Below are 24,146 nucleotides of genomic sequence, written 5' to 3' on the forward strand. Positions count from 1 at the left end.
GGGACCCGATGTTGACCAACAAGAGCATTTAGCGTACCACAAGGGGACGGCAGCAGCCGGAATCCCAGGAGCACGTGGGCTGAGCCATTCAGCCCACCACTGCGTGTCATCAAAAATCAGCTCGCTTGCCGCCTTTGGCATATGTGCCATAGGTGCCGACCCCTGCTCTATACACTAGTAAGGAGAATGAACATATTACAGTTGTTGGAGGGCTCTATTTAGCGAGTAACAGGGCTAAAGGAAGTCAGTCAACATTTTTTGGTTTCTGATGAAAACTGGTCCACTCCCTTCCTCATACCAAACTTGTCACAAATAATTGTCAACAACTTAATTTTCTGTTTTGGCTAAGATACTGATTTTTTTTTTTAAAAAATATTTAAATTGAATTCAGGATTCTTAGCAGCATTTTTGGCAAACAATTTGCTCAATGGACAAACAATGGCAAACACAGTACTGCTTCATGCTTTGGCTCACCCCCAGCCTGCTGGTTCAACAGCTGCAGTAGAAGAGGAGATATGGTGGAAAACTGCAGGACCCCAAAATCCACCTCTTGGGGTCAGAGAGTGCAACAGCAGCAGCAACCCTCAGGTCCGATCACATGCCAATGGGCACCACCGCCAGCTCAACGGACCATGGGAAGTTAGCCACCGCATCTGATCTCAGGGATGGGGCACCCATGAAGCCACAGCAGCTCATCCTGCCCTGTGCAGCTCCCCCCCCGGATGAGATGGATGACTGCCAGTCCGGGGGAGAATATGCTCTCAGCTAGGGGACCAGATCCAGATGTCCTGATTTTATAGGCCAGTCTCGAATTTGGGGCTTTGTCTTTATAGGCACCAATTACCCCCACCTAGGTGACCAGACAGCAGTGTGAAAATCAAGGACGGGAGGGAATAGAGGCCTATATAGAAAAAGACCCAAAATTGGACTGTCCCTATAAATGGACATCTGCCACTCTACCCCAACCCCCCTCCCTGATTTTTCACACATGCTATCTAGCTAGCCCCAGCCAGCCGTGTGTGACCATTCCAATCCCGGCTGCCTGCTCGAGGGTGAGTTACTTTCACTGTCATTCCTCAGCAGGTAGGAGCCAGCCTCACCTCCCCGCACCTCACCCCACAAGCCCTGCAGCCCTCACGCACGGGAAAGATCACACCACAGTGAGCATAGGCCGGCAGTTTGTTATAATTTTGTTGGTGCCAAATGTGGTGCCCTCCCCCACCCCCACCCCCCTGCTGTCGCCCTGAAGCCGATATAAACAAGCTACAGTGCGCCCGGCACCCACAATAGTACAAGGTCAATTAAAAGTTGTAAGTCAGAAAGCAGCACTTGCCTGCTTCAATCATACGGTATTATATTTTGTTGCACTTGTTGTGAAAAAAATGGAATGTTCTTAATGTTTTTCTCTGAATCTCTGTGGGTGCCTCAGTTTCCCCTGCAAGGTGCCAACTGAAGGTGCGTGGGACAAAGAGATCAGAAGAGATCTAGAAGAGATACAAAGGCTAGAGGAGGAGTGTCAGGTTTGGAGCTGGCTGGGAATGGGGAGAGGTCCAGAACTTGCGTCTAGGCTCCCCACCCTCCAAGATGGACCTGACTGAGGGGGTCCTGTTTTCTGTACCTGTTTTAGATTGTGATCCTGTCCTCTAATAAACCTTTCTGTTTTATTGGCTGGCTGAGTTGGGTGCAGGGACCTCTGGTTGCCCCAGGACCTGCCTGGCACACTCACTGCGGAAAGCGCACGGTGTGGAAGGGCATGCTGAATGCTCTGAGGCAGACCCAAGAAGTGAAGCGGTCTTGCTCTGGAGACAGTATGCTCAGAGAGAGGAGGCCCCCCCAGAGTCCTGACTGGCTTTGTATGAGTAGTTCTCAAAGCATCCAGCATCCCCTTCCACACCATGCACTTCCCGGAAGTCCAAACAGGCACTGACACTCTCTCCTCGGCCTTTGTCTCTTTCCAGGCATAGAGGCCACTTGATCGCTTGTTCTCCAACACCTTCAGCTGCACCTTGCAGGAAGGCCAGGCCATCAGTACCCAGAGACAGGGTTTCGGCTATCTCTGTGCAGAAGGCATCACACTGGCACTCTAGGGCTCTACAACAATCACACACCCTTATCCCTCCAGCTAGATCCTTGAGAAATGCATTGAGGGGAAAACTGAGGCACCACACAGTAGTCAGAGAAAACATTAAGAACATTCCCACTTTGTAACACCTGATACTATATTACCATCCACCCACCCCTCCCAGAGACTTCCCAGTCAGCATTTCCCCTCCCTCGACTGTGCTGCATTTGGCTCTCTCTAGGACCCACAGCCCTTGCTCTTACATGCTCCACGCCTGTTCCCGTTCTGTCTGGGCTCCGAGCAGAGCGTTGTGTATTTCTGCCCCCAGCCAGAGTGTACTACCCTACCGTGGCTGCATTCTGCCTTGGGCCTAAGGACGGCCGGGGCAAGTTCCAGCCTAGCTACGACGTCGACGGAGAAGGGAACAAGATAGCGGAGATGGGAACTCCCACTACACTGGTTACCATACGGGCTAGGTACAGCGCCAGGAGGTCGACTCGATCACACTCATTGACCACGACTGCCTGGCCACCAGAATTCCGCACGTGATGTGCTTACAGCCGCAGTCCCTACTTCCTCCCTTTTCCTTCCCACTACCTTACACCCGTCTTTCATCCAGTTCCTTGACATATTTCAACCATTGGCCTTCGGCCCCACAGCTCCTCCACACGGCCACCACAGCAAAACCTCACTAGATCCACTGTGGCAGGCGGAGGGGTGGGTGAATCCAGCGCCTCCAACTTCCCAGTACTGTTGACCACCAGCAGACTGCCTGAGTGGCACTATGAGGCCAGAGGGGGACACCACACTCAAGGGCCAATCCACGGCCACGCCACTCATTTTACATGCATATCGTGTCTTCCGTGCTTTTTGCTGCGGGGATAAGGAACCTTGGGCCAAGAGATGTCTGGCCGGCGGTAGTCAGGGTCGGGTGCGGACAGGAAGCAGCGCTGGGCAGGCAGGGTAAGAACTTGTGGCGATGCCACCCAGACAGGCTTTCCCACGCAGGGCCAGCAGTACAGCCAGCCCACGAGGAGACGAAGTGTAAGCAACATGCTGGCAAGGACTTCTTTCAACCCCCCACCAGCGGAGAATACGCTTACTGGCAGGAAGGGGGGCATAGCTCTCCAGTGCAGGGAAGACCCTCCTCTCCTCCCGCCCCCCCCGTACCCGTGGGCACACATAATTCGCTCACTTTTGCACATACTCCTAGAGGACTCTCTCGAGGTCCAGAAAGCCGCGGGGGCAGGGGAGAGAGTCCCAAGCATCTGTGCCCCTCCTTCTCCCTCCTTCTTCCCTCTTCCCCTCCCCTGGGCTCCAAGAGTCTACCTGCCCTGATTCTATAGCCTTAGGCAAAGCAGCAAAGGGAGGAGGCACTGGCTGTTTCTTTCGGCAGGAGCCTCCGAGGCGGGGCAGGGAGAAACCCCAGCTCCACAATATTGGTGCGCGGCACAGCCCCAGCACCTTCGATAGTTCCTGTGTGAGCCCTCCGAGCCAGGCCCCCTGCCGCGTGACTGTCCTTCCCACCCTTCCCAGAGAACTTCCGGCAGATAGCCTTATCCCTCCCTTCAGACTGTGCTGCATTCTGCTTTCTCAGGAGGTGCCCACTCAATGACAGATGCTGTTGACGTATGATAATAACTGGGACCATATAGAACATGGTTGCAATCAAGGTTCTGCAGTGGCACCAATCCTATGTAAAGGGGTCATATAAAGGTGTCTAAAAACCAGGTACGGGTATGGTTGTGATTATGCTGCTGTATTCTTGTATCATTTTGTGTAGTTGAAGTTATAATCTTGGCTGCTGTACTTACTGTCTGTATCAAACTTTGCTGTGTACTGGGAAAGATCCAGACAAGTTGGTGTCAGCTCTGTTTAGCCTGCTTGATAGGCCCATAGAGACCATTAGCTACACAGTGACCCATTGAGGGCGGATACGCTTGTGACTCAGCAGGGTGTGCAAGAATGGCCCCATGTGACTGCAGACTACCATTTGCTTAACTTTCCACAGTAAGAACAAAGAATTGTCCTTACACCTGGAAAGCCTATATAAGGTGAGGCCTCACTCCATCTTGTCTTCAATCCTGCTTCCTACCTCTGAGAGGACTTTGCTACAAACTGAAGCTCTGCACAAAGGACTGCAGGACCATCCCAGCCGGGGATGTTCTCCAGAGACATTGACTTAACCTGCAGTTTACTCCACTCACTGCTACAAGCCTGAACTAAGACTTTGCCATACTGCATGTAATTGATTCCATTTAACCAATTCTAGCTCTTCATCTCTATCTTTTTCCTGTTTATGAGATAACCTTTTAGATTTTAGATTCTAAAGATTGGCAACAGCGTGATTTGTGGTAAGATCTTGTGTGTATATTGACCTGGCTCTGGGGCTTGGTCCTTGGTTGAAGGAGAACCTTTTTCTCTTTACTGGGTGTTGGTTTCATAATCATTCATCCCAGTACGTGTGGCACTGGTGGTGATACTGGGAGACTGGAGTGTCTAAGGAAATTGCTTGTGTGACTTGTTGTTAGCCAGGGTGAACACGAAGTCATTTTTTGTCTGGCTGGTTTGGTGCCTTAGAGGTGGAAAAACCCCAGCCTTGGGCTGTGAGACTGCCCTGTTTGAGCAATTGGTCCTGATTTGGCACTCTCAGTTGGGTCCCGCCAGGACCACATCGTCACAGATGCGTCACACCAGATCCCAGTGATGGGCTTTCAGCCGAGTCCCTCTCAGTTCCTCTTATACCATTCACCCAACCCTCCCTGCACCACGTGATCCCTGTGGAGGCGGGGGGTGGGTGACGCAGCCTCCAGTTCCCGGCGTGTTGCCAACAGCAGTCCTGGGCTAGGCCAGAGGGGGGCGCCCGGGGCCAAGATGTCTGTGGTTTGCGGGGATAAAGAACTGGCAAGATGTCTGGGGGTGGGCAGGGCTGGGGATAGGAGCTTTGGGATGCAGACAGGCTGCCCCGAACTAGGGCCAGAGAGGACTCTCCCCCCTCCTTACTGGCGAAGCTAAGCTCCAGGGGGGGACCCCTCTCTCCCCCTCCCCCACTCGTGGCACACGCCTCGCTCACTGACATGCTCTAGGGACTCTCTCAGGTCCAGAACCCACTCACACTCCCTAGGAGTGGTACGCAGCAGGGGGTTGCCATCATGTGTGACCTCGCCCACCCCTGCTGCTGCCACTGGGTGCCGCGGGGAGGGGGCGGGGGAGATAGCTCCAAGCATTCTTGCCCCTCCTTGCCCCTCCCCCCTGGGCTCCCAAAGAAGCTGCCTGCCACTTGATCTCTATAGCCTTAGCAAAAGCACGCACAAAGAGAGATGCACTGCTGTTTTCTTTCAGCAGGAATCTCCGAGGCGGAGGCAGGGAGAAACCCAGCTCCAAATATTGGTGGAGCACAGCCCCAGCTTGAATACTTCCTGGTGCTTGAGCACCTCGAGCCCACCCTGCAGGTGAGTTCCTTCCCCACCCCTTCCGCAGAGACTTCCAGAGCCTTTCCCCTCCCTCAACTGTGCGCATTTGGCTCTCTCTAGACCCAGCAGCCTGCTCTTACATGCTCCACTGCTTCCCGTCTGTCTGGGCTCCCAGCAGAGCGGTGCCCCAGCAGAAGTCGGTTACCTACGCGGCTGGCCTATTCTGCCTGGGCTAAGGACGAGCCCTGGGGCAGGAGGAGGCAAGGCGGAGGGAACTCACGTATGGTGTTCCAGCGGCACATGCCTGTGGCAAGTTTTCCAATACTGTAAGCTTATGTTTGTGTTGCTAAGAGCAAGACAGGCACAGCGGCACCAGTTTAATAATCTCACCTAGGGCACCATAAATCCTAAGGACGGCCCTGCTCCTGCCCCATGGAAATCCTTGTGAGTCCCCCCTCCACCTCTTCCTGCCCATGGAAACCCTTGTGAGTCCCCCTTGTTCCCCTACCTCCTGGCCTATGGAGACCCCTCTGCCCACCTGGCCCCTGCCCCAAGTGATCCCATGTGGGTCCCCTCTGCCATTCACCTACACCTCACCCCCACCCCCATCCCATGAAGTTCCAGGGGATTCTTCTTTTCCCCATCTCCTGTTGGTAATGCAGCAGGGGCTAGGGGATGTGGGTCGAGGGGCTCAGGGTTTGTGCCCAGGGTTTGGAGGCACTGACATTGTGGGGTCCTGTGCAGGTGCCAGGACGGATGCCCAGGGCTGGACTCCTGCTGCTGCCCCTTCTCCTCTGCTACGGGCCAGAGACCACCAGGAGCATCAAGCCGGACGCACTCAAAGTGATTGTGAATTATGTTGATAGGTGAGTGAGGCCCCAGTGGGGCATTTCCCATCTGACTGTGACCCCTCTGCCCTCCCCGGGGGGAAAGCGAAGGAAAAAGGGGGGAAGATGCTTCACATTTGCCCTCAGTGGCTTTCTCTCTGGCATAAATGGCTCAGTCCATGGCAGAGCTGGGAGGGCGTGATTCTGGGGAAAAGGGGGCGAGGGAGCCCTGAGCTGAGAGGGATGATTCTGGGGGTGCAGGGGGAGATGGGGCCCAGAACTGGGAAAGGGAGATATGGGTCTTATTACTTGTGTGAAGGGCTGGTCAGAAACTGGAATTCCAGTTCCATTGGAAATGCTGAAACTTTTATATTTTTTCCTTTTGAATCAGAACTAAAATTTGAAATTTTCTACAGAATGGGAATTCCAAATTTTGTTTTGGAAAAATTCAAAACAGATTTTGGTTTGACCATATCTAACTATTTCATTTCAGTAGGTTCATAAGGTTTCCATTGCAGCTTTAGCAGCTTGACTTTTATGTTTAATATAATATAATATAATATAATATAATATAATATAATATAATATATAAAAATCCAGATTTTTTCACTGGTATATTATCAACAGTAACATAACATTATATAACAAAAGTAAAAAAAATTGTAACCAAATGTTTCAATCTAAACAAATTGTTGTGATTATGTTTCATCAAAAAATTACACAAAATTGATGTATTCCCTGGAAACTTTAGGTTTTTTTGAGTCAGCCTTTTCCTAAGGAAAACTGTTCTGTCTGAAATATCTTGATGAGCAATAGTCTTGTGCTTGTTATACACTCCCTTTGAAATAAATCAGTACCAGTTAATTTGCACTCAAGAGTCTAAAAAGAACTGGCCGAGAGCTCTCTCAGCAATTGATGTAGATTTTTAACACATCCTGGAACCCTGGGGAAGTTCTAGCGGATCGGAGGGAGGGGAGATAAGGTTGTGCCTGTATTTACAAAGAGTAAATGGGATGGTCTAGGGAAGTATAGGCTGGTACCTGACACCAATCCTGGGCAAAATCTATATGTGCTTCCATTGTCCCCTCACCTCGATATCAGTGTTCTCATTCCACATACACACACGCACCCCATGCCAGTGACTCAGTGTGTCTCTCCATTTCCTCTCACATTGACCCTGGGCAGAATCATGGGAATGCTTCATACAGGGCGCCAAGAATAAAGAATTAAAGGGTGGAACGGGAATTCGCACCAGCCGGCATGACTTCATGGGAAACAGGTCTTGGGAAACAAACTCAGTATCCTTCTGGGAGGAGATTGGGTGTTTGGTTGATAAAGGTCACTGTGCTGACTGCCGCAGCTCCCCAGGATCAGTGCTAAGCCTGTTGCCTGATCCTTTTTAATGGTTCGTAATACTTGTATTCGTTGCCAATTGATGAATGGGCTGAGGGTAAAGGGGTTCTTGTCCCAGAATCAAGCTAGACACAACTAAAACCAACAAGTTTAATATCTAGTTGGGAATCTCGAGGTGTGTGGCATGGACATTCATGCTGAAGGCAAAACTAAGTCTTGGAAATTTTGATTAAAATCAGTGAAAAAGCCAGAGAAGCTCCAAGCCACATAGAGAGGTAGGATTAATCCAGTATTGGGGATACCTGTGGTATCATTCTTTGCATGAGCTCTTAGGTTTGCATATTCACAACCTTCCTCAAGGATCTGGTGGCAAGAGACAAAGAACCAGCCCCATCTCTGGCATGCTGAATGAGTCTGATGGTGCTCAGGTGCTGGTTCCTCGCTGCACACAGTTCATGGTAGATAGCAATAGAGCTGAAAGGTCAAATAATGCAAAAACCAACCCTCCACCTGGTGGGTTGACCATTTAATTGTGTCACAGGCCGATGATACTTGACTACATTTACGCTAACTTGCCTAAGCTAATGTCTGACAGGATACAGCCTGTAGGTTCCTTGCATTACAGCTTAATGGAATAGGGCAAGCCAGCTCTATGGCCTACAGCCCCAGCTTTTACACAGTCTCTTGATAGTGTGCCAGCCCCCCAAAGGGTCCCACTCCTCCTTAAAGGCAGGCCACACGGCCTCCCCACCTCCGAGACTGAGCCCCTGGGCTTCCGCCCTCCTGCTTCACCCCATCCCGGTCAGAGACTTTGATGGTCTTCAGGGTCCCATGCATCTCAGCCAGTCTTTGCAGCAGTGCCAGGCAGCCTCTGCAACCCAGAGCAGGGTCTAGCAGTCACCGGGAACCCAGCACTGGGCAGGCCGTAGGTGAGCACAGAGGAGCGAAGGTTATGACACAGTTCAGACTCGCTGACGTCAGGGCTCTACCCGGCCAAGCTGCCATGGAATCCATTTGGGCCCCATCTTTCTGGGCTTGTCTACACTTAAAACACTACAGGGACACTGCTGCAGTGCTGCAGTGTAGACACTACTTAAGCCAACGGGAGAGGGTCTCTCATCTCTTTATTAATCCACCTCCCTGAGAGGTCAATGGAAGTGTTCGTCCACAGACCTCACACCGGCTACACCAGGGCATAGGTTGGCTTAACTACATCGCTCAGTGGGATCAATCTACCAGGCCTCTGTCATTCCAGGTAAGAGCTGCTGTGTCTCTCCAAAGGCAGCTTCCGTCCCAGCTTCCTGTCACCTCCTGGCCCATCGTCCTCCGGCAGAGCCCTGCTGAGTTCATATGTACTGCCTGATGGAGATTCCCATTGTTAGGTGTCAATTGGTCAGTCCTTGGAGTTCCCACTGTTTTTCTGGATCCTCCACTGGTATCGGTATGTTTCAGCCAGTTAACAACCCATGCATACCACCCCAGACAGTTATATGACCCGGCACCTGATGTCTCCTGCTCTGCCCCAAAAGCTTCTTTCTAACTCTTTACACTCCATGCACAGCAATTCAAAGAAGAGAGAAACTGAGGCATGCATCAAAATCATAAAAATATTACCAAAATTCCCAAGCTTGTCACACTGACATTCTAAACATTGCCTGTGCAAGGGCTTTGACTTAGTCTCATGTGACACTCTAATAAAAGAATCCGAAAGAGACTAAAGGAGCTCAGTGTATTTGGCTTATCACAGAGAAGGCCAAGAGACATGACTTGAGCAGGGTCTGTAAGTATCTGCGTGGGGAGGAGATTTCTGACAGCAGAGAGCACAGGCACCGACTTTCATTTTCCCCACTCTGACTCTTCCCCCAAGGTCCCACCCTTGTTCTGCCTCTTTCTGCCCCAGCTCCACCTCCTCCCCCAGTGCCTCCCACCCACCACCGAACAGCCGATTGGTGGGTGGCTGATGGGTGCTGAGCACCCACTATTTTTTTTTCCATGGGACCTCCAGCCCCAGAGCATCCATGGAGTCGGTGCCTATGGCAGAGGGCACTTCGGTCAAACAGACAGAGGCAGAACGAGATCCAGTGTCTGGGTGCTAAAGCGAGACAATTTCAGAACGGAAATAAGGCATAAAGTCAAACTGGTAGAATAACTTACTAAGGGACGTGGTGGCTTCTCCATCACGTGGAGTCTTTACACCAGGGCTGGGTGTCTTTTTCTCAAACATCCACTCTAGCTCACACAGGAGTCATGGGCAGGGATCCCTGGCGGAGGCTGTCTGGCCTGGGCCATGCTGCTCAGACTAAATGGTCACAGTGGTCCCTTCTGGCTTTAAACTCTATGAATCTGTAATCCAGACTCTCTCCTCTTTTCCCCACAAAGGTTTCGCCCTGACAAGGACGGCCAATATGCAGTTGCAGTGAGCCTGCCCCAGGCAGCGTGTAATCTCCTCGACGAGCAGCAGCTGAAGGAGTACCTGAGTGAGGCGGAGCTGAACGAGATGAAGACAAAACTCAACAACAAGGAGCTGTTCGAGGGCCAGAACATCACGGCCGTCCGGCCCAAGTTCCAGAAGAAGAACTCCACCCTGCACTCTGAGTTCCTGCTGCTCAGCCCGGACCAGAATGGCATCAGCCCCATCTCCCGCCTCCTGGACAAGACCCGGGGCCAGACGACTTGCCCAGAAACCCACGTCCCGGGCAAGGAATGCGGCAACAACTGCTACAAGAAGTGGTCCCATGACCAACGCTGTGGTTGGAACAGCTGCCTCATCTTCTTCACCAAGAACTCACCATGCCTGGGCACCTGCCTTAAAAACTCGAGCTGCTTCTACATCCGGGACCTCATGGACGGGATCTTCGGTGCCATCAAGAGCGACTTTCAGGCGTTGGCCTTCCGGCAGGTCTACCCACCAGACAAGGCCCAGAAACGGAAGGCATTGTGGGAAGCCTGGCAAACCATCCAAAACGCCCCAATGTACAAGTGTGATAACAACGGCTGTGCCAGCTGTGAGGAGAAGATCCTCACCCAAAACCCCTGCCTCGAGGGGGTGCCAGAGATGGAGGCTGTACCACAGAGAGCCCATGGGTGATGGGATCCCAGAGGGGATGAGGTGGCTGGCTGGGATAAAACCAGTCAACACACCAGTCAATTCATCTCCCTAACACACCCCTCTGTCTCTCTGTCACACCCCCTATCTAGCCATCACCATAGATACGGGGGGGGGTGGCAATCCCTCCCCCTTGCTCTCATTTCTAGGGTGCCCAGCACCCTGCTACAGCAGTCCTGGATTTGCCCAGCAATCTCTCTCGCTCTGTGTGGTGCCGCAGCTCTATCTGTGTCATGTGGGTGCAATTCCAGCATGGAGCTCTGAGTCCAAACGAGGGTGGCACGGATGGGATGTGTCAGTGGATGGGGCAGATGGGGGGCATGATAGGAAGGAGTGGAGGCAGACTGGGGATGGGATATGGCGAGGGGTGGGCCAGAGGGGGGATGAGACATGGCAGGGGGAGCAGGTCAGACAGGGGGTGAGATGTGGCGAGGGGCAGGGCAGAGGGGGAAAGGGATGTGGCGAGCATGGGGCAGACGGGGATGGGACGTGGTGAGAGGAGGGGATAATGCGGGATGGAACATGAGGCTGGGCCAGACGGGGATGGGAGGTGGCAAGGGCTGGGCAGAGTCCAGGCCGGAGCGTTGTCCCCATCTGGGTGGGGCTGGTTTGTCTCACACTGGAGGTGACAGGGCGAAGTTGCTGATTCTCTGCCATAGGAGCCAGACCAATAAAGCTTCAGAGCTTCCCGGGGCCTCATGTCTCTGTCTATCTGCCTGGCGCATTCTATCTGACCCATTGATTCCAAGGGAGCAGGGCTGCTTCACACCAGCTGGGCTCTGACCCATTGATTCCAAGGGAGCAGGGCTGCTTCACACCAGCTGGGCTCTGACCCTATCTGCTCAATCTCTCTCCATTTCCTCACTCCAGTGAGTGCTCCCACTTCCCGCAGGTTAGTGCCCCAGCTCCCTTAGGGGAATGCCAGACAGTGCATGGCTGATGAGCGCCCCCTCTTGGCCACTCACCACATTGCTGTGAGGGGACCCAGAGTCTGAATACAGCCCAGGCCCAGACCCTGTCTTGGGGTCCCCGGGCACACTCTAGGGGAACAGACCCTCTGCCTAGCACCTGCCCTGGCAGCTTAGACACACACTGCCCTGCCCAGCCCCTGCAACCAGAGGTGACCCCTCAAAGTCTTCTGCAGCTTAACACCCCTCTGGCAGAGCTCCACCCAAAGGTGGGAGCCCTGGAGGGTCCCTGTTCACCGGCCCACCTGGGAGGTGCAGCACAAAGACATAAATGCTTTGCACAGAGTTTGAAACAGACCTACCCGCCCCTCCCAATCCAACAAGCATTCCCCTGCCTCGGTTTCGTTGCTGCTCAGGGCTGGAGCCACCCGGGGCCCATCTGCCACCGTGTACAGCTTGTAAGCTGAAACACGGGGCCTTCTCTAGCCCAACTGGCCTGCCATGCCCTGGACTGGGCTGTGCCCTTCCTCTCGCCTGCCCAGCGCTGCCTGTTCCCGGCAGCTCTCACAAGTCTTCCCCCATGAGTCCAGTTGGAACCATTTGCTTTGATCCCATATTTTGGCTACGTGTTGGAGACATCCCACTGCTCCCCCCCAGCCTCCTCCCTTCAGACAGGGGGCGGACAGATCTTCTCTCTGCTCCAGCAAACCCAGTACTGTGAAGAGAGACTCCCCAAAGTAGCCCACCGTGGCACGGGTGGGAGGGGAAATGAGGGTATGGGGGGGAGGGGAGGAACAGGGTGGGACCACAGAGCTCCTGCACAGGGGGAAATGGGGGACCCTGGCATGAGTGGCTGGGAAAATGGGAGACACACACAGCCCCTGGCATGCAAGTCACAGACCTCCCTGGGGGTACATCTGAACAGTGCAGGCACTGGTGGGTCACAGCTCTAGGGGCAGCTGCAGTGAGCAGCCCCCAAAGGAGATGGCAGCCAGAGCAAAACTGATGTGTTCCCTTCACTCCCATTACTGATTTCCTAAGGGAAATGGGGCTCCCGGCCAGTGAGCTGGGGAGGTCTGGTTCTGTCCCTGGCCCATAGTGGGGGCTGGTTCTGATCCAAGGGAAGGGGAAGACACAGGACCTTTTTCCTCCTGTGGGCGCCAGCTCCCATCCAGCCCCACGGCAGGAGACTGGCTGATCCAGGGGGGTGGGGAATGGGACACAGGGCATTTCCCCTATGGGGTGCCATGTGCCAACCATGCCTCCGGCTGCCACATCCCTCTCTCCTCCCCAGGGTAAGGGGCACAGACGCAGCCCCCCCAACCCCAGACGCAGGGGAGAGATGAGCTTTGTAAAGCACAGACCAACCCCAAACCAGCCCTGCTAGGAGCCAGCACTGCTCCCAGGGGATCAGTGGGACTGGAACCCTCACCGCAGAGCTGGGCTGGACCTAGCAGGAGCCAGCTCCCTCCCCATGGAGTCAGTGAGCCTGGGCCTGGGGCTGGAGGCAGGGAGGCCTAATTGTTGGTGATTTTGTATGATCAGTGATTTTAAATGTTCAGGATAAGGGTTTTTTTATATTGTTTCCCCTCATCCATATGGGCTTTGGTACTTTTCAATATGGAGTCAGACTTTCAAAGTGGCCTCGGCCACAGACTCCATTTTGTCCCCAAAGGCTGGAAAATGAAGGCACCATAGCCGTGGCGCGAGGCGCTGGTTCAAACCAGTTGGAACCGCCATGGCCTCAGAGATTTCCCACCACTCGCTCTTTATAAGGAGCCGCACCACATCCCCACGGCGCTGTCCTGCCAGAAGGCAGCCGTGTACAGTCGGGCTTTGCGCGGGTCTCCGGATCGAGAGCTGGGAAGGATCCTGTGACACCAGAGTCCTCTGGTCCACCAGTCAGCAGCTGCCCTTCCAGCAGCATGTCACCGTCCGGCAACCGAGACCCAGGATTCCTCCCCAAAGGCCAGCGTTCAGCCGAGGGTAGCAGGACCTGCCCAGACACCTGACTAGCAATTGGCTAGACTGGGGGTTTGTTATATTCTTGTTGCCAAGGGAGGGGTCTGAGCTTCAAGTGTCTTTGTTGCTGTCCACTGGTTGCTGAATTTTATGTGTTTACTTGTGGCTTTCCCCTTACCCCCTTTGTGTCACCAACCCTTAATCCACTACACACTTGTGTCAAACATACCTTTCTACACCACACTTGGGAGGGAGGGTGGGACACAGGAGCTGCTTCCTCAAGTCATAGGCACCTACCAGGGGTGGCTCTATGTATTTTGCCACCTCAAGTATGGCAGGCAGGCAGCTTTTGGTGGTGTGCCTACAAGTGGTCCACTGGTCATGCAGATTCAGTGGTATGCCTGCAGGAGGTCCACCCGTGCCGTGCCATCTGCATCCCCACTACCTAATTGCTGCCAAAGCCGCCAGACCAGCAGAGCTCACTGAAAGCCGCTTGCCTGCTGCCCTCACAGTGACTGGCAGGCCACCACCAGCACACGCTTGCTACTGGGAGCACAGGGAAACATTAGTAGTGCCAAGCTCCCCACCCCACCTCCCCTGAGCAAACTGTGTCCTCACTCCTCTGTCTACCTCCACCAAACAGCTGTAGCAAGCTCTGGGAGGGAGTGGGTAGAATGACAGATTATTAGAGTTGGAAGGGACCTCAGGAGATCATCTAGTCCAACCCCTTGCTCAAAGCAGGACCAATCGCCAGATCCCTAAGCGGCCCTCTCAAGGATTGAATTCATAACCCTGGGTTTAGCAGGCCAGTGCTCAAACCACTGAGCTATCCCTCCCACCCTGAGGATAGGAGAGGAATGTGGTGCACTCAGGGGAGGAGGTGGGGAAGAAGCGGGCCTGGGGCAGGGATTTGAGGAAGGAGTCAGAATAGGGGCAGGGCAGGGGTGGAGTCAGGGTGGGGCTGGGGGCAGAGGGAGGTCGAGCACCCACCGGCACCAGTAGAAGTCAGCGCCTATGCCTCTGCTGATAGACCCTGATAACAAGACCAGGAACCCATACCTGTGAAAGGGAAACAGAGAGGCAGATTGGGGGTCATTTAGTTTTGATTTTTCCCTGGATACACAATCACTGTGAACAGCAAATTCTCACCTAAAACCCTGGCTAGAAATCAGACACCTGAGATACAAATCAAAAAAGTCTTTTCTTGGGGAAGAGCAGGTGGGGAATAAGCTGGGCTGGGAGCAGGGGAGGGGGATGGGATGGAGCATAGGCAGCGGATGGGGGCTGAGGATGGGAGGGGGATGAGGCGGGTGATGGGGGAGGTCTGACCACAGTGATCGATTACTCGGGCAGCTGGTCCGAGCACCCACTGCACAATTGCACATGGCTGGCTGTTTACAGGCTCTGGCATGCAGGGTCGGCTCCAGGCACCAGCACGCCAAGCACGTGCTTGGGGCGGCAAGCCACTGGGGGTCTCCGCGAGGGTGGCAGGCAGGCTGCCTTCGGCGGCATGCCTGTGGAGGGTACTCTGGTCCCATGAGCAGCCTGGTCCCAAGGGTCCGCTGGTCCCGAAGGCAGCCTGCCTGCCGTGCTTGGGGTGGCAAAATGCCTAGATCCGCCCCTGCTGGTACAGGTCTGTCTGCACGAGCTGCATTGCGCCTCCCAGTTGCTGTGAAGACGAACTTCCCCATCGTGTCCATCATCTGTGAGCCCTGGATCTGTGCACACACTGCTGGGGTGTCATTTCCGTGGCTGCTTTCAGATTTGGGCTGGGTGTTAACAGCCTTATGAAGCACACAAATATTCTAGATCCAGCTTAGAGAGGGGCAAACTGAGGCACCCAGACAGGAGGGGACCTGCCAAAGACAATGGCAGAGCTAAGGCTGGAACCCAGGTGTCCAAGCACCCAGACCCCTGCTCAGCCCCCAGGATCATTCTTCCCACACTCCGCAGCGGACGGGCCAGTGTCTGGTCAGTGCCCTGAACAAGCACCAAAAAATCAAAATGTAACCAGGCGCTGGAATCTGGATGAGGTGCAGTGGCAGTGACACCAGAGCTAGGGTTGTGTGCAACATCGTTGTGTTTGGACAGTGGCAAAAATGGTTGAATATCTCGTGTGGCTGAGGGAGTTTTAATAAAATAAAACCTGAGTTGTCAGTTTTGGCCTACAATGGACTGTCTGGTGAGTTGATTGTACAATTTGAGGGTCTAGAATGTTTACAATAAATTGTTGACAAACAGGTGTGTTGGTGATGTGTGTGTGTGCGCGCGCTATTTTCTTCATACTCCTCTAGCAGCAAGATCCCATCACTGACATGGTCCACATTTGCATACAGCATCGTTCACATACAAAGTAAAAAGCAACGAAGAGTCCAGCGGCACCTTATAGTCTGTTAGTCTATAAGGTACCACAGAACTGTATGTCGCTTTTTACAGATCCAGACTAACACAGCGACCCCTCTGATACTATACAAGGTAAAGTACTTTAAAGTGATTATGGTAAATTTTGTGCCTCAGTTTGAAGGTGCCAAATTTTAATTTGATGGCAAAAATGTGGTTGTGGAAAAATGGCTTAAAATGAGCGAGAGGAGAAGCAGCCCAGGCCCCAGGGCTCTAAAATGACAAAATCCACTTTGATGTGCTACAGCCCGACACTGTTTTCAGAGTGACTAACCCAGGTCGGGGGTCTCAGGTTTCTAACCAATAAGCCACACTCCCCTCCCAGAGCCGGGAGGGTGTGGGGGGGAAATCAAGAATTCCTGGGCACCAATATGCTGCTGCTGACAAGTGAGTACTTGGGTACATAGGCGCTGACTCTGTGGGTGCTCCACAGCTGGAGAACCCCCACCAGCAGCCCCTCTATCAACACCTCTCCCTGCCCCCAGTGCCTCCCGCCCACTGCCCGCTGATCAGCGCCTACCAGGGATCAGCTATTTCGTGGTGTCAGGAGGTGCTGGGGAGGAGGGGGGATGAGCGAGGGCACAGCACACTGGGGGCAGAACTGGGCAGGAGCGGCGCGGGGGTGGGAAGAAGCAGGGCGGGGGTGGGACACTGAGGGAAGAGGTGCAGTAAAGGCAGGGCCTGGGCAGAGCCGAGCGGTAGCACCCCCAGCTGTTTAGAAACTCAGCACCTGTGCTTGGGTAACCCACTGAGACAGCATTGCTCATGGCCGCCTCCAGTAGCTACTTGAGGAAGGGGCTCCCGGAGCTCAGAGAACACCCTGGGGATCTGAGGGATTGAAACCCCGCTGCTGATCTGTGCGGGGGCTGAGTGTCTTTTCTTTCGGGGTTTGTACAGCACCCAGCACAATGGGGCCTGGTGCAGGACTAGGGTCCTAGGCGCTGCCACACTCTAGTTTCATGTGATTCATGCAGTGAAAAGCCCCCTTCAAAACAGGTTTGTGCTTCACAACTCTGATGCTGGGTCCGCTCCGGTGTGAATCACACACACACACACACGCACACGTCAGGTGTTTGTTGCACATTTTGCCTGTGGAGCCCCCCGCTCAGCCCCTTCCCTGCTGCTCCGTGAGCTTCCATCCCACCTGATCCAGCCAGGTCTGCTCCTTGTGCTCGTGACGTGTCTTCCTCCCACTCCCCAGCAGATGGCAGTAGATGGTCAGGTTAATCAACAGCGAGCTCGTCGCCTCACACTATCACTATCCGGGTTAACTCCGGATTCACTCTTAGCAGGAGTGCAAGTAGGGCGGTACCCCCTAGAAGCCCGTACCTTCAAGAGATTTCTAGCCAGTATGGGGTACCGGAAAGATGTGGAGCTAGCCCAGCCCCGCCTCCCCACCTCCCATTGGAGCACACTGATCCATCCTTCTCTCATTTAAAAAGGTTTCAATTTGGGGTGCTGCTGGATCCTCAATGACACCTGGAAGTACAGGTGGCACCAGGGGCCCAAAGCAGGCTGGGGGTGGGACAAGGAAGAGTCACATGGAGGGTCACGTGGGGAGGTCACATTCCCCCCTACCTTGTGTCCCTCCCATGAGTGCAGTACTGGCAAGAAATGGTTTTTACATGCACCACTGGAGCCAGGCTCCATGAGGGGCTGCCCTTAGGGAGCCAGCACCTCCAGGGGATGAAGTGAGACCCCTTTCCCCCAAATGCATGGATGGAGATAGGAGACCTGGACACATGGACAAAGACATGAGGCCCCAGGATTCTCAGAAGCTGTATTGGCAGCAATCGCACAGCAGCAAAAAGCATCACCTGCAAGAGGGATCAACCCCAAAGCAGCCCTGTGCTCTGAGATCCCCTCTGCAGCTATGGTCCATGCCCAGGAATCCCACCATCACCTGAGTAAGGGGCTCCCACACTTGATCCAGCCTCAGGACACTTACCGGAGTGAATGTGCCCTGCTCCCATCTACTCTCCTCATAGAATATTGGGGTTGGAAGGGACCTCAAGAAGTCATCTAACCCAACCCCCTGCTCAAAGCAGGACCAATCCCCAGATTTTTACCCCAGTTCCCTAAATGGCCCCCTCAACACTTGAACTCTCAACAGTGGGTTTAGCAGGCCAATACTCAAACCACTCAGCTATCTTTCCCTCCTTTATACAGGGATGGAGGTTGGGTTCTAGATCAGAGTTCTGAGCTCACCAGATGTGGGTTCTAGACTGCAGCTCAGAGATCACTGAAGGATGGGGGTCATGTTCTCAGCTGTAGCTTGACATGCACTAGGCAGTGATGAAGGTTTAGAACAGAGCTTGAGAGGCACTGTGGTGGTGGCAATTCTGGATTGGAGCACACTTGGGGAGAGGGACGGGCTTCTAGATCGGGACACACACACAGGAATGGGGTTCTAGATTGGCGCTTGGTGCCCAGTTGGGACATGTTTCTGTTACACTCAGTGAGCCAGAAGCCCATGCAAGGAGGACCAGTGGCAGAGCGAGCCCCACGCGCTTCCTGGCTCACCTCCATCGTCTATCTCTTCCCAGCCAGGCAGGGGTTGTTTTGGGGGTCCACCGAAGCGCAGTCCTGGCAGACATTGTTGTCACAGCGCAGCAGGGGCACGTCGGGCAGCCCGTGCCAAGCATCCAGCAGGTCCTGGCAGGTCACTTCAGGTGCCAAGTCGTCGTCTTCAAAGATTCGCTAGAACACAAAGGCCTTGTAGTTGTTGTCAATGTCGGAGAAGGCGATGCTGGTTATGCCGAGGATGTTGTAGAGCCCATTTTCTACCAGGCACAATCTCATACAGGGCGAGTAGCAGGTAAATAAGATCAAGTAGCAGTTCGGTCTGCAGGTCCTGGCCTTGAGCTTGCCCACCAAGCTGTTCTCGTTCCCATAGACCAGACGCCTCTCACTGTGCTGCCAGTGATTCTTCAGACGTCTAGGCCGGGCAGCTGCGATAGGCCAGTCATCCGGGGTGTACGGCGCACCTTGCCTAGTGAGTGCCTGATTCATGGCATTCAGCACTGCCTCAGGCAGCTGCTCCTGCAGGTTGTTGGGTTGGTCACACTTCTCACCGGCAGGCTCACGACTAAGGTGTATTGAGATTCATCTAGTGTGAGGGGCCTGAGAGGGATCAGAGCACAGCGGGGTCAGGGGATCCTGGGCTCCCAGCAGCCAAGGGTTGCCAAGTAAAAGGGAGAGAAACAGGAACTGACCCCCCCAAATACCCTCCTACTCAAGGCTCCATCTCCCACTACATCCCAGAGTCATCCCTCCCGGCTCAGGTCCCCATCTCCCTGCTGTACCCCCAGAATCACCCTTCCTCAGTTCTGGGCCCCATTTTCTTACACCTCTGAGAATCACCCCTCCCAGCTGTAGGCTCAGTCTTCCCTCTGTACCCCAGAATCACACCCTCCCAGCTCTGGGTTCCCTCTCCCTCTGCACATCCCAAATCACCCTTCTCTCAGTTCTCGTCTCCAATTCCCCCTTGCACCTCTGAATCGCCTCTCTCCAGGACTAATCTAACTCAGGGGTGAGTTCATCACTGGGCATGCTGGGTGCTCTCCGACTACAGTCAGAGTCTAGGCAGAGCCAGACAGAGTGGGGGCCCCTTGACCTTGCTGGGCGTCCCTACAATCCAGTGGGATCCAATCAGGGCCATTCTCTGCTGCTCTTCGCAGCTGGGCTACAGGGGCAGGGAAGGACACAGACAAACCCCAGGCCAGTCACTCACTGGTTCACATAATCCACGATCATGCTCAGCGCGGCCGGGTCAATGCTCCCAGTGGTCTCTGGCCCGAAGCAGAGGAGAAGGGGCAGCAGCAGGAGTCCAGCCCTGGGCATCCATCCTGGCACCTGCACAGGACCCCGTAGTGTCAGCACTCCTGAGCCCGGGGCACAAACCCAGAGCCACCTGACCCACATCTCCTAACCCCTGCTGTGCTACCGACAGGAGAGGGGGCAGGGGATACACCCCTGGGGCTCCATGGGGCAGCAGGCCGTGGGGGAAAATGGGGAGTCATCAAGGTTTCCATGGGTAGTGGAGGGGCATGAAGCACTCCCCTAGTGAGCCGTGTGGCAGGGGATGTGAGGGGCAGAGGGGACTCCCCTGGGGCTCTATGGGGAGGGGCATTTGGGGGGAAAGGGCACCCCTAGGGCTGCATGGGGCAGGGGTAATTGGGGGACAGGTGAGGACTCCCCTGCTGCATCATGGGGCAGGGAAGGTGGGGAGAAAAGGTGCTCACCAGGGGCAGGGAAGATGGGGGGCAGAGGGCACTCCTCTGGGGCTCCATGAGGCAGGGGTGGTGGGGATCACCTGGGGCTCCGTGGTGGGTGGTGGAGGGTCCGTGTCTCTGCTGACAGGTGCTCACACTCACTCCTGGTGCAACAGGCTCCCAGCCCTGCTCAGTGTGGCCCCTAGCAGACCAAGCAAGTGCTGGGGGGGCAGCTGGCTACAGACTCTGGGATCTAGGAGCAGAGAACAGGATGAGGAGCTGAACAGGGCCTCTGAGAACTTCCTCCTGCTCCTGAACTGGGGTCCAGCACTGGGTGGGGGTGTCACAGCTTGGATCAAACCTTGGCGAGTTAACTCCCTGGGCTGGCACTTCCCACACCACCCAGAGGAAACTTCGTGGGGCCTCTGCAGTCAGAGCCCAGACAAAGACACGTCCCCATCAAGGAAATGTGGGGCCAGACCCCCACCTGGTGTAAAGCAGGATCGCTGCCTTGCAATCAATGGGCCCAGCTATTGGAGAGGGAATTTTGGTAACGTGTAGGTGTGCCTCAGTTTCCTTCTGGGCTTTGCCTTGCTCTCCACTGAGTATAAATCATTCTTGGGGCAGATCGAGAGACTCGGGGTGTCAGGTCACACCGCTGTCTGGGATGAAACCAATGGGTCAGTAAAGGCCTGGCAGAAACCGACCCAGATCAAGGAAGAAGCTGGAAGAACAATGGGCTAGTAACTAACAAGCAAGAGCAGGAGGATTTTCCCACCTCTCTGCAGGGAAGCCAGGCCAAGAACTCAGCTGGAGAACCGAGGGGAAAGGCATCAGCTGTCTGGGTGAAGAACCAGCCTTTGCAGAGAGAGAGAGAGACACACACACACACACCAGGAAATCAGAGCAAAGAGATGGAGACAGAGAGAGACCCAAGGTGGTTTGGAGGGTCGCATGGTTCAAGGCAGTGTAAGTCAGGCTGACATCTCTTATCTCTGCCTCTGACAGCCTGGACAGTGATTACACAGGTTGTGTACTGGGGAGTGACCTGCTACAGTCACAGATAACAGGTTCTTTTCCTAGGCGGATACTTTACAGTTAACTGAGAAGCTGGTGAAACACACCCAGAAATGGTATTTAATACAGATAATATCGTGGGCAAGGATCGATACACAGAACGGGTAGAATAAGCACAGTAAAGTAGGTTCCTGCATGGCTCATACCTCCCATCCTGCATTGCACATACTTACAGCTTACAGAGCCCGCTGGAAGCAGAGATGGAGGGGGAAGAGAGCGGTGCCAACCAGAAGGGAGGTCCTGATTCTGTTTACACTGTCTCGGGGACCTGATGAAGCCAAAGAAATGGAAAGTGGGGGTGGTATTTTATACCTTTTATTCTGGTAATAGCACGGCCATGAACCGCATTTGATCTTTAACCCTGATTATAATAAGGTCATTAGCTGGCCCGATCCATATGAGGCCTTTGGGGTGTCTGTAATTAAGCATCAACCATTAATATTCATGATTCGCAACACTTATTTCTTAGTTCCTGTATTTAAATGTGGTCTAACGGCTTAGCCATTGCATGGCAACCTAACTGCTAAAGGCCCCCAGCACTCCTGTCTTGCAGAATCCTGGGTGGGCTGAATCTGTTTGTGGTTATCGGTTTGTCTCCCAGGAGGAGAGTACAAAATATTTGACCTGGGGCAAGTCATCTCCTTAGATCTACAGTGTTCAGCTCCCTCCCAGCCTTCAGCGTATCTGTACATCATTTATTAGGTGTATTACGGTAGTGCTAGCAGCCCCAGTCATGCCTCAGGACCCCATTGTGCTAGGTGCTGTACAAACTCAGACCAGCTCCATCTCACCCAAGGATCTCCATCCCCCGGCCCTGGGAATGTCCAATACAGCCGAGCAACCTGCAAAGACACAGCAGATGATTCCTTCGTTGCAGGTGTGACGCTGGCAGACAGGTCCCAGCTCATGCCAAGGTCCGTGTGTCTCAGTGGAACTGTGACAAAACCCGAGCGGGGCTCAGTCTGGCTCACTGGTGCTTGTCATGCAGGTATTAGAATTCCAAACAGCTGTTTGGGGTTTAGACTTTATCGAGTGCTTGTGAGTTGCTGGGCACATTAATCTCACTTATAGCATCTGTACCCCATAGTGTACTGGAATATTGGAGCATGATGGTGCAACTCACCAGACAGGAGAAGTCTCCAATAGAAGGTGTCATGTTCTGCCCAACAAGAAAGGTCTGTTTATACCCATGGACCATTGTGGGTTGTTAAAGAGGACAAAGGCCATTGGTTGGTCTGCCCTCCCCCATGGAGATGAGTCATGTAAGTGGATTCTGTCCATCAGCAGCTTGCACAAGGGAGGAAGGGGTTAAAAATCCATTACAAGAAGCAACTGGATCTCTATGCTGCTTGTACTCTGGGGTGCAAGGTTTTCATGGCATAAGCAAGAGATCCCCAGCTGCTTAGCTCTGGTTAGCCTTAAAGGTGACACAGAGCTTTCTTATTACAGAAGCTGCTATTACCTTTTGAAACTGAACATTGTAACTGCTTTGTGTATCTATGTTCACCTGCTTTAACCTTGAAAATAACTGTTGTTTCCTGTACCTAGTTAATCAATCCGTGCATAGATTATTATGAGACTGGCAACAAGTGGTGTCTGTGGTGTGAGATCTAAGATGTTCTTGTCAGTCTCTGAGCAGGCCCTGCCTCTAGTCACAGCTTGACTTTGCTTTATTGTAACAAAGCTTTGACCACAACTTTAACCCAGGCCTCAGGCCTTATACCAGGCCTCTGATACAAGGGCTTATGTTTCAGGCCCTCTTTCTATTACACCTATTATATCAATATCATTTAATGTGAGGCGCTCTAGTTCACCCACCTTATTATTTAAACTTCTAAGAAACCCTCTTCTAGACACAGCTTGATCTGCACAAAGCTGCTCCAGGGCAGGCAACCAAATTGGCTAATTACTTTTGGAAAATCAAGGCCGCCACTCATGGTGGGCTTTGGGGCAGAGAAGTGAGGTTGTTAGATCCAGGGATGGATGGTAGCGAGGCCAGGGATGTGGAAGGGACTGTCTCAAACTGCGAGGGCTCTGTGCATGAAGCAGCGTAGTGCCAAGGACCAATGTGTCGCTCAGACAGCCATTGTTCTGCAGGCTAGGCCAGGAGACCCTGTGCTGAGCAGGCATTTGAGAACAGCCCCCAGCACAGCACACGGGGCGTGTATGGAGGGAGACTCGCAGTTGGCTGTGATGAACTAGGAATGTTCTTAATGTTTTCTCTGAATGCTGTGTTGGTGCCTCAGTGTCCCCTATGCAGTTCTTAATATCTAGGTGGTGGAATAAGGGTGTGTGTTTGCTGCAGAGGAAGGGGCCAGTGCACCTAAATGCCTGACCGTCTGTCTCCTAGCAACTGATGGCCTGGGCCCCTCCTCTGCAAAGGTGCCAATTGAAGGTGTTGGAGACAAAGAGATCTAGGGACCCTGGCACGAAAGGACTTGGGAGCAGAAGAGAGGTGGAGGAGTTAGTCTGGGCTGCTGGGGACGAGGAGTGAAGGCAGACTCAAGGGTCGCTCACGCCCCCATCCAGCAGCTGCAATGGAGAAACCCTGTGGATCCTGGGCGCCCCAGCTGCCTCTCGATTTCCCTCAGTTCTACTTCCCCTGGGACCCAGTCCGTACAGGAATCCCTTCTCCCGCAGGACTCTGTCTCTGCAGCCTTCCCCAAGGGGGTTTGCAGTGCTGTGGCCAGCAAGTTCCCTCAGCTTCTCCAAGGAGGGATTTCTCTGCAGCTCGGTCTGGGATTCGGCTGCTGGGGCAGGGAGTGGGACCTGCTCCCTCTCACTGGCTGGGCCCTAACCCTCTATTTCCCTAAGAGTGATGGGA

The 24,146-nt window shown here is 53.8% G+C and overlaps 2 protein-coding genes across 2 annotated transcripts in view; one reads left to right on the plus strand and one right to left on the minus strand.

The window, feature by feature from the left end:
- Window positions 1-6,231: 6,231 nt before the first annotated feature.
- LOC116819910 (uncharacterized) lies at window positions 6,232-11,072 on the plus strand. Its single transcript, XM_032771995.2, has 2 exons — window positions 6,232-6,341; window positions 10,035-11,072. Exons 1-2 carry the CDS (start codon window positions 6,232-6,234, stop codon window positions 10,741-10,743), a joined length of 819 nt encoding a protein of 272 aa, XP_032627886.1. The 3' UTR covers window positions 10,744-11,072.
- A 7,659-nt stretch (window positions 11,073-18,731) lies between these two features.
- LOC116819914 (matrix metalloproteinase-9-like) overlaps window positions 18,732-24,146 on the minus strand; it is a 28,925-nt gene continuing 23,510 nt past the window's right edge. Inside the window, exons 5-6 of the mRNA XM_075070515.1 lie at window positions 19,765-19,822; window positions 18,732-19,119 (exon numbers count right to left, since the gene is read on the minus strand). Coding sequence (XP_074926616.1) covers window positions 18,732-19,119; window positions 19,765-19,822 — 446 coding nt within the window. The remainder of the gene's footprint in view (window positions 19,120-19,764; window positions 19,823-24,146) is intronic.

This window comes from Chelonoidis abingdonii, chromosome 11 (genome assembly GCF_003597395.2).
Source record: "Chelonoidis abingdonii isolate Lonesome George chromosome 11, CheloAbing_2.0, whole genome shotgun sequence".
Taxonomy (NCBI): Eukaryota; Metazoa; Chordata; order Testudines; family Testudinidae; genus Chelonoidis; species Chelonoidis abingdonii.

Coding starts and splice junctions, on each gene's coding strand:
- LOC116819910 (XM_032771995.2), top strand. CDS start 6,232: ATGCCCAGGGCTGGACTCCTGCTGCTGCCCCTTCTCCTCTGCTACGGG. Junction 6,342..10,034: donor ATTGTGAATTATGTTGATAG/GTGAGTGAGGCC, acceptor TTCCCCACAAAG/GTTTCGCCCTGACAAGGACG.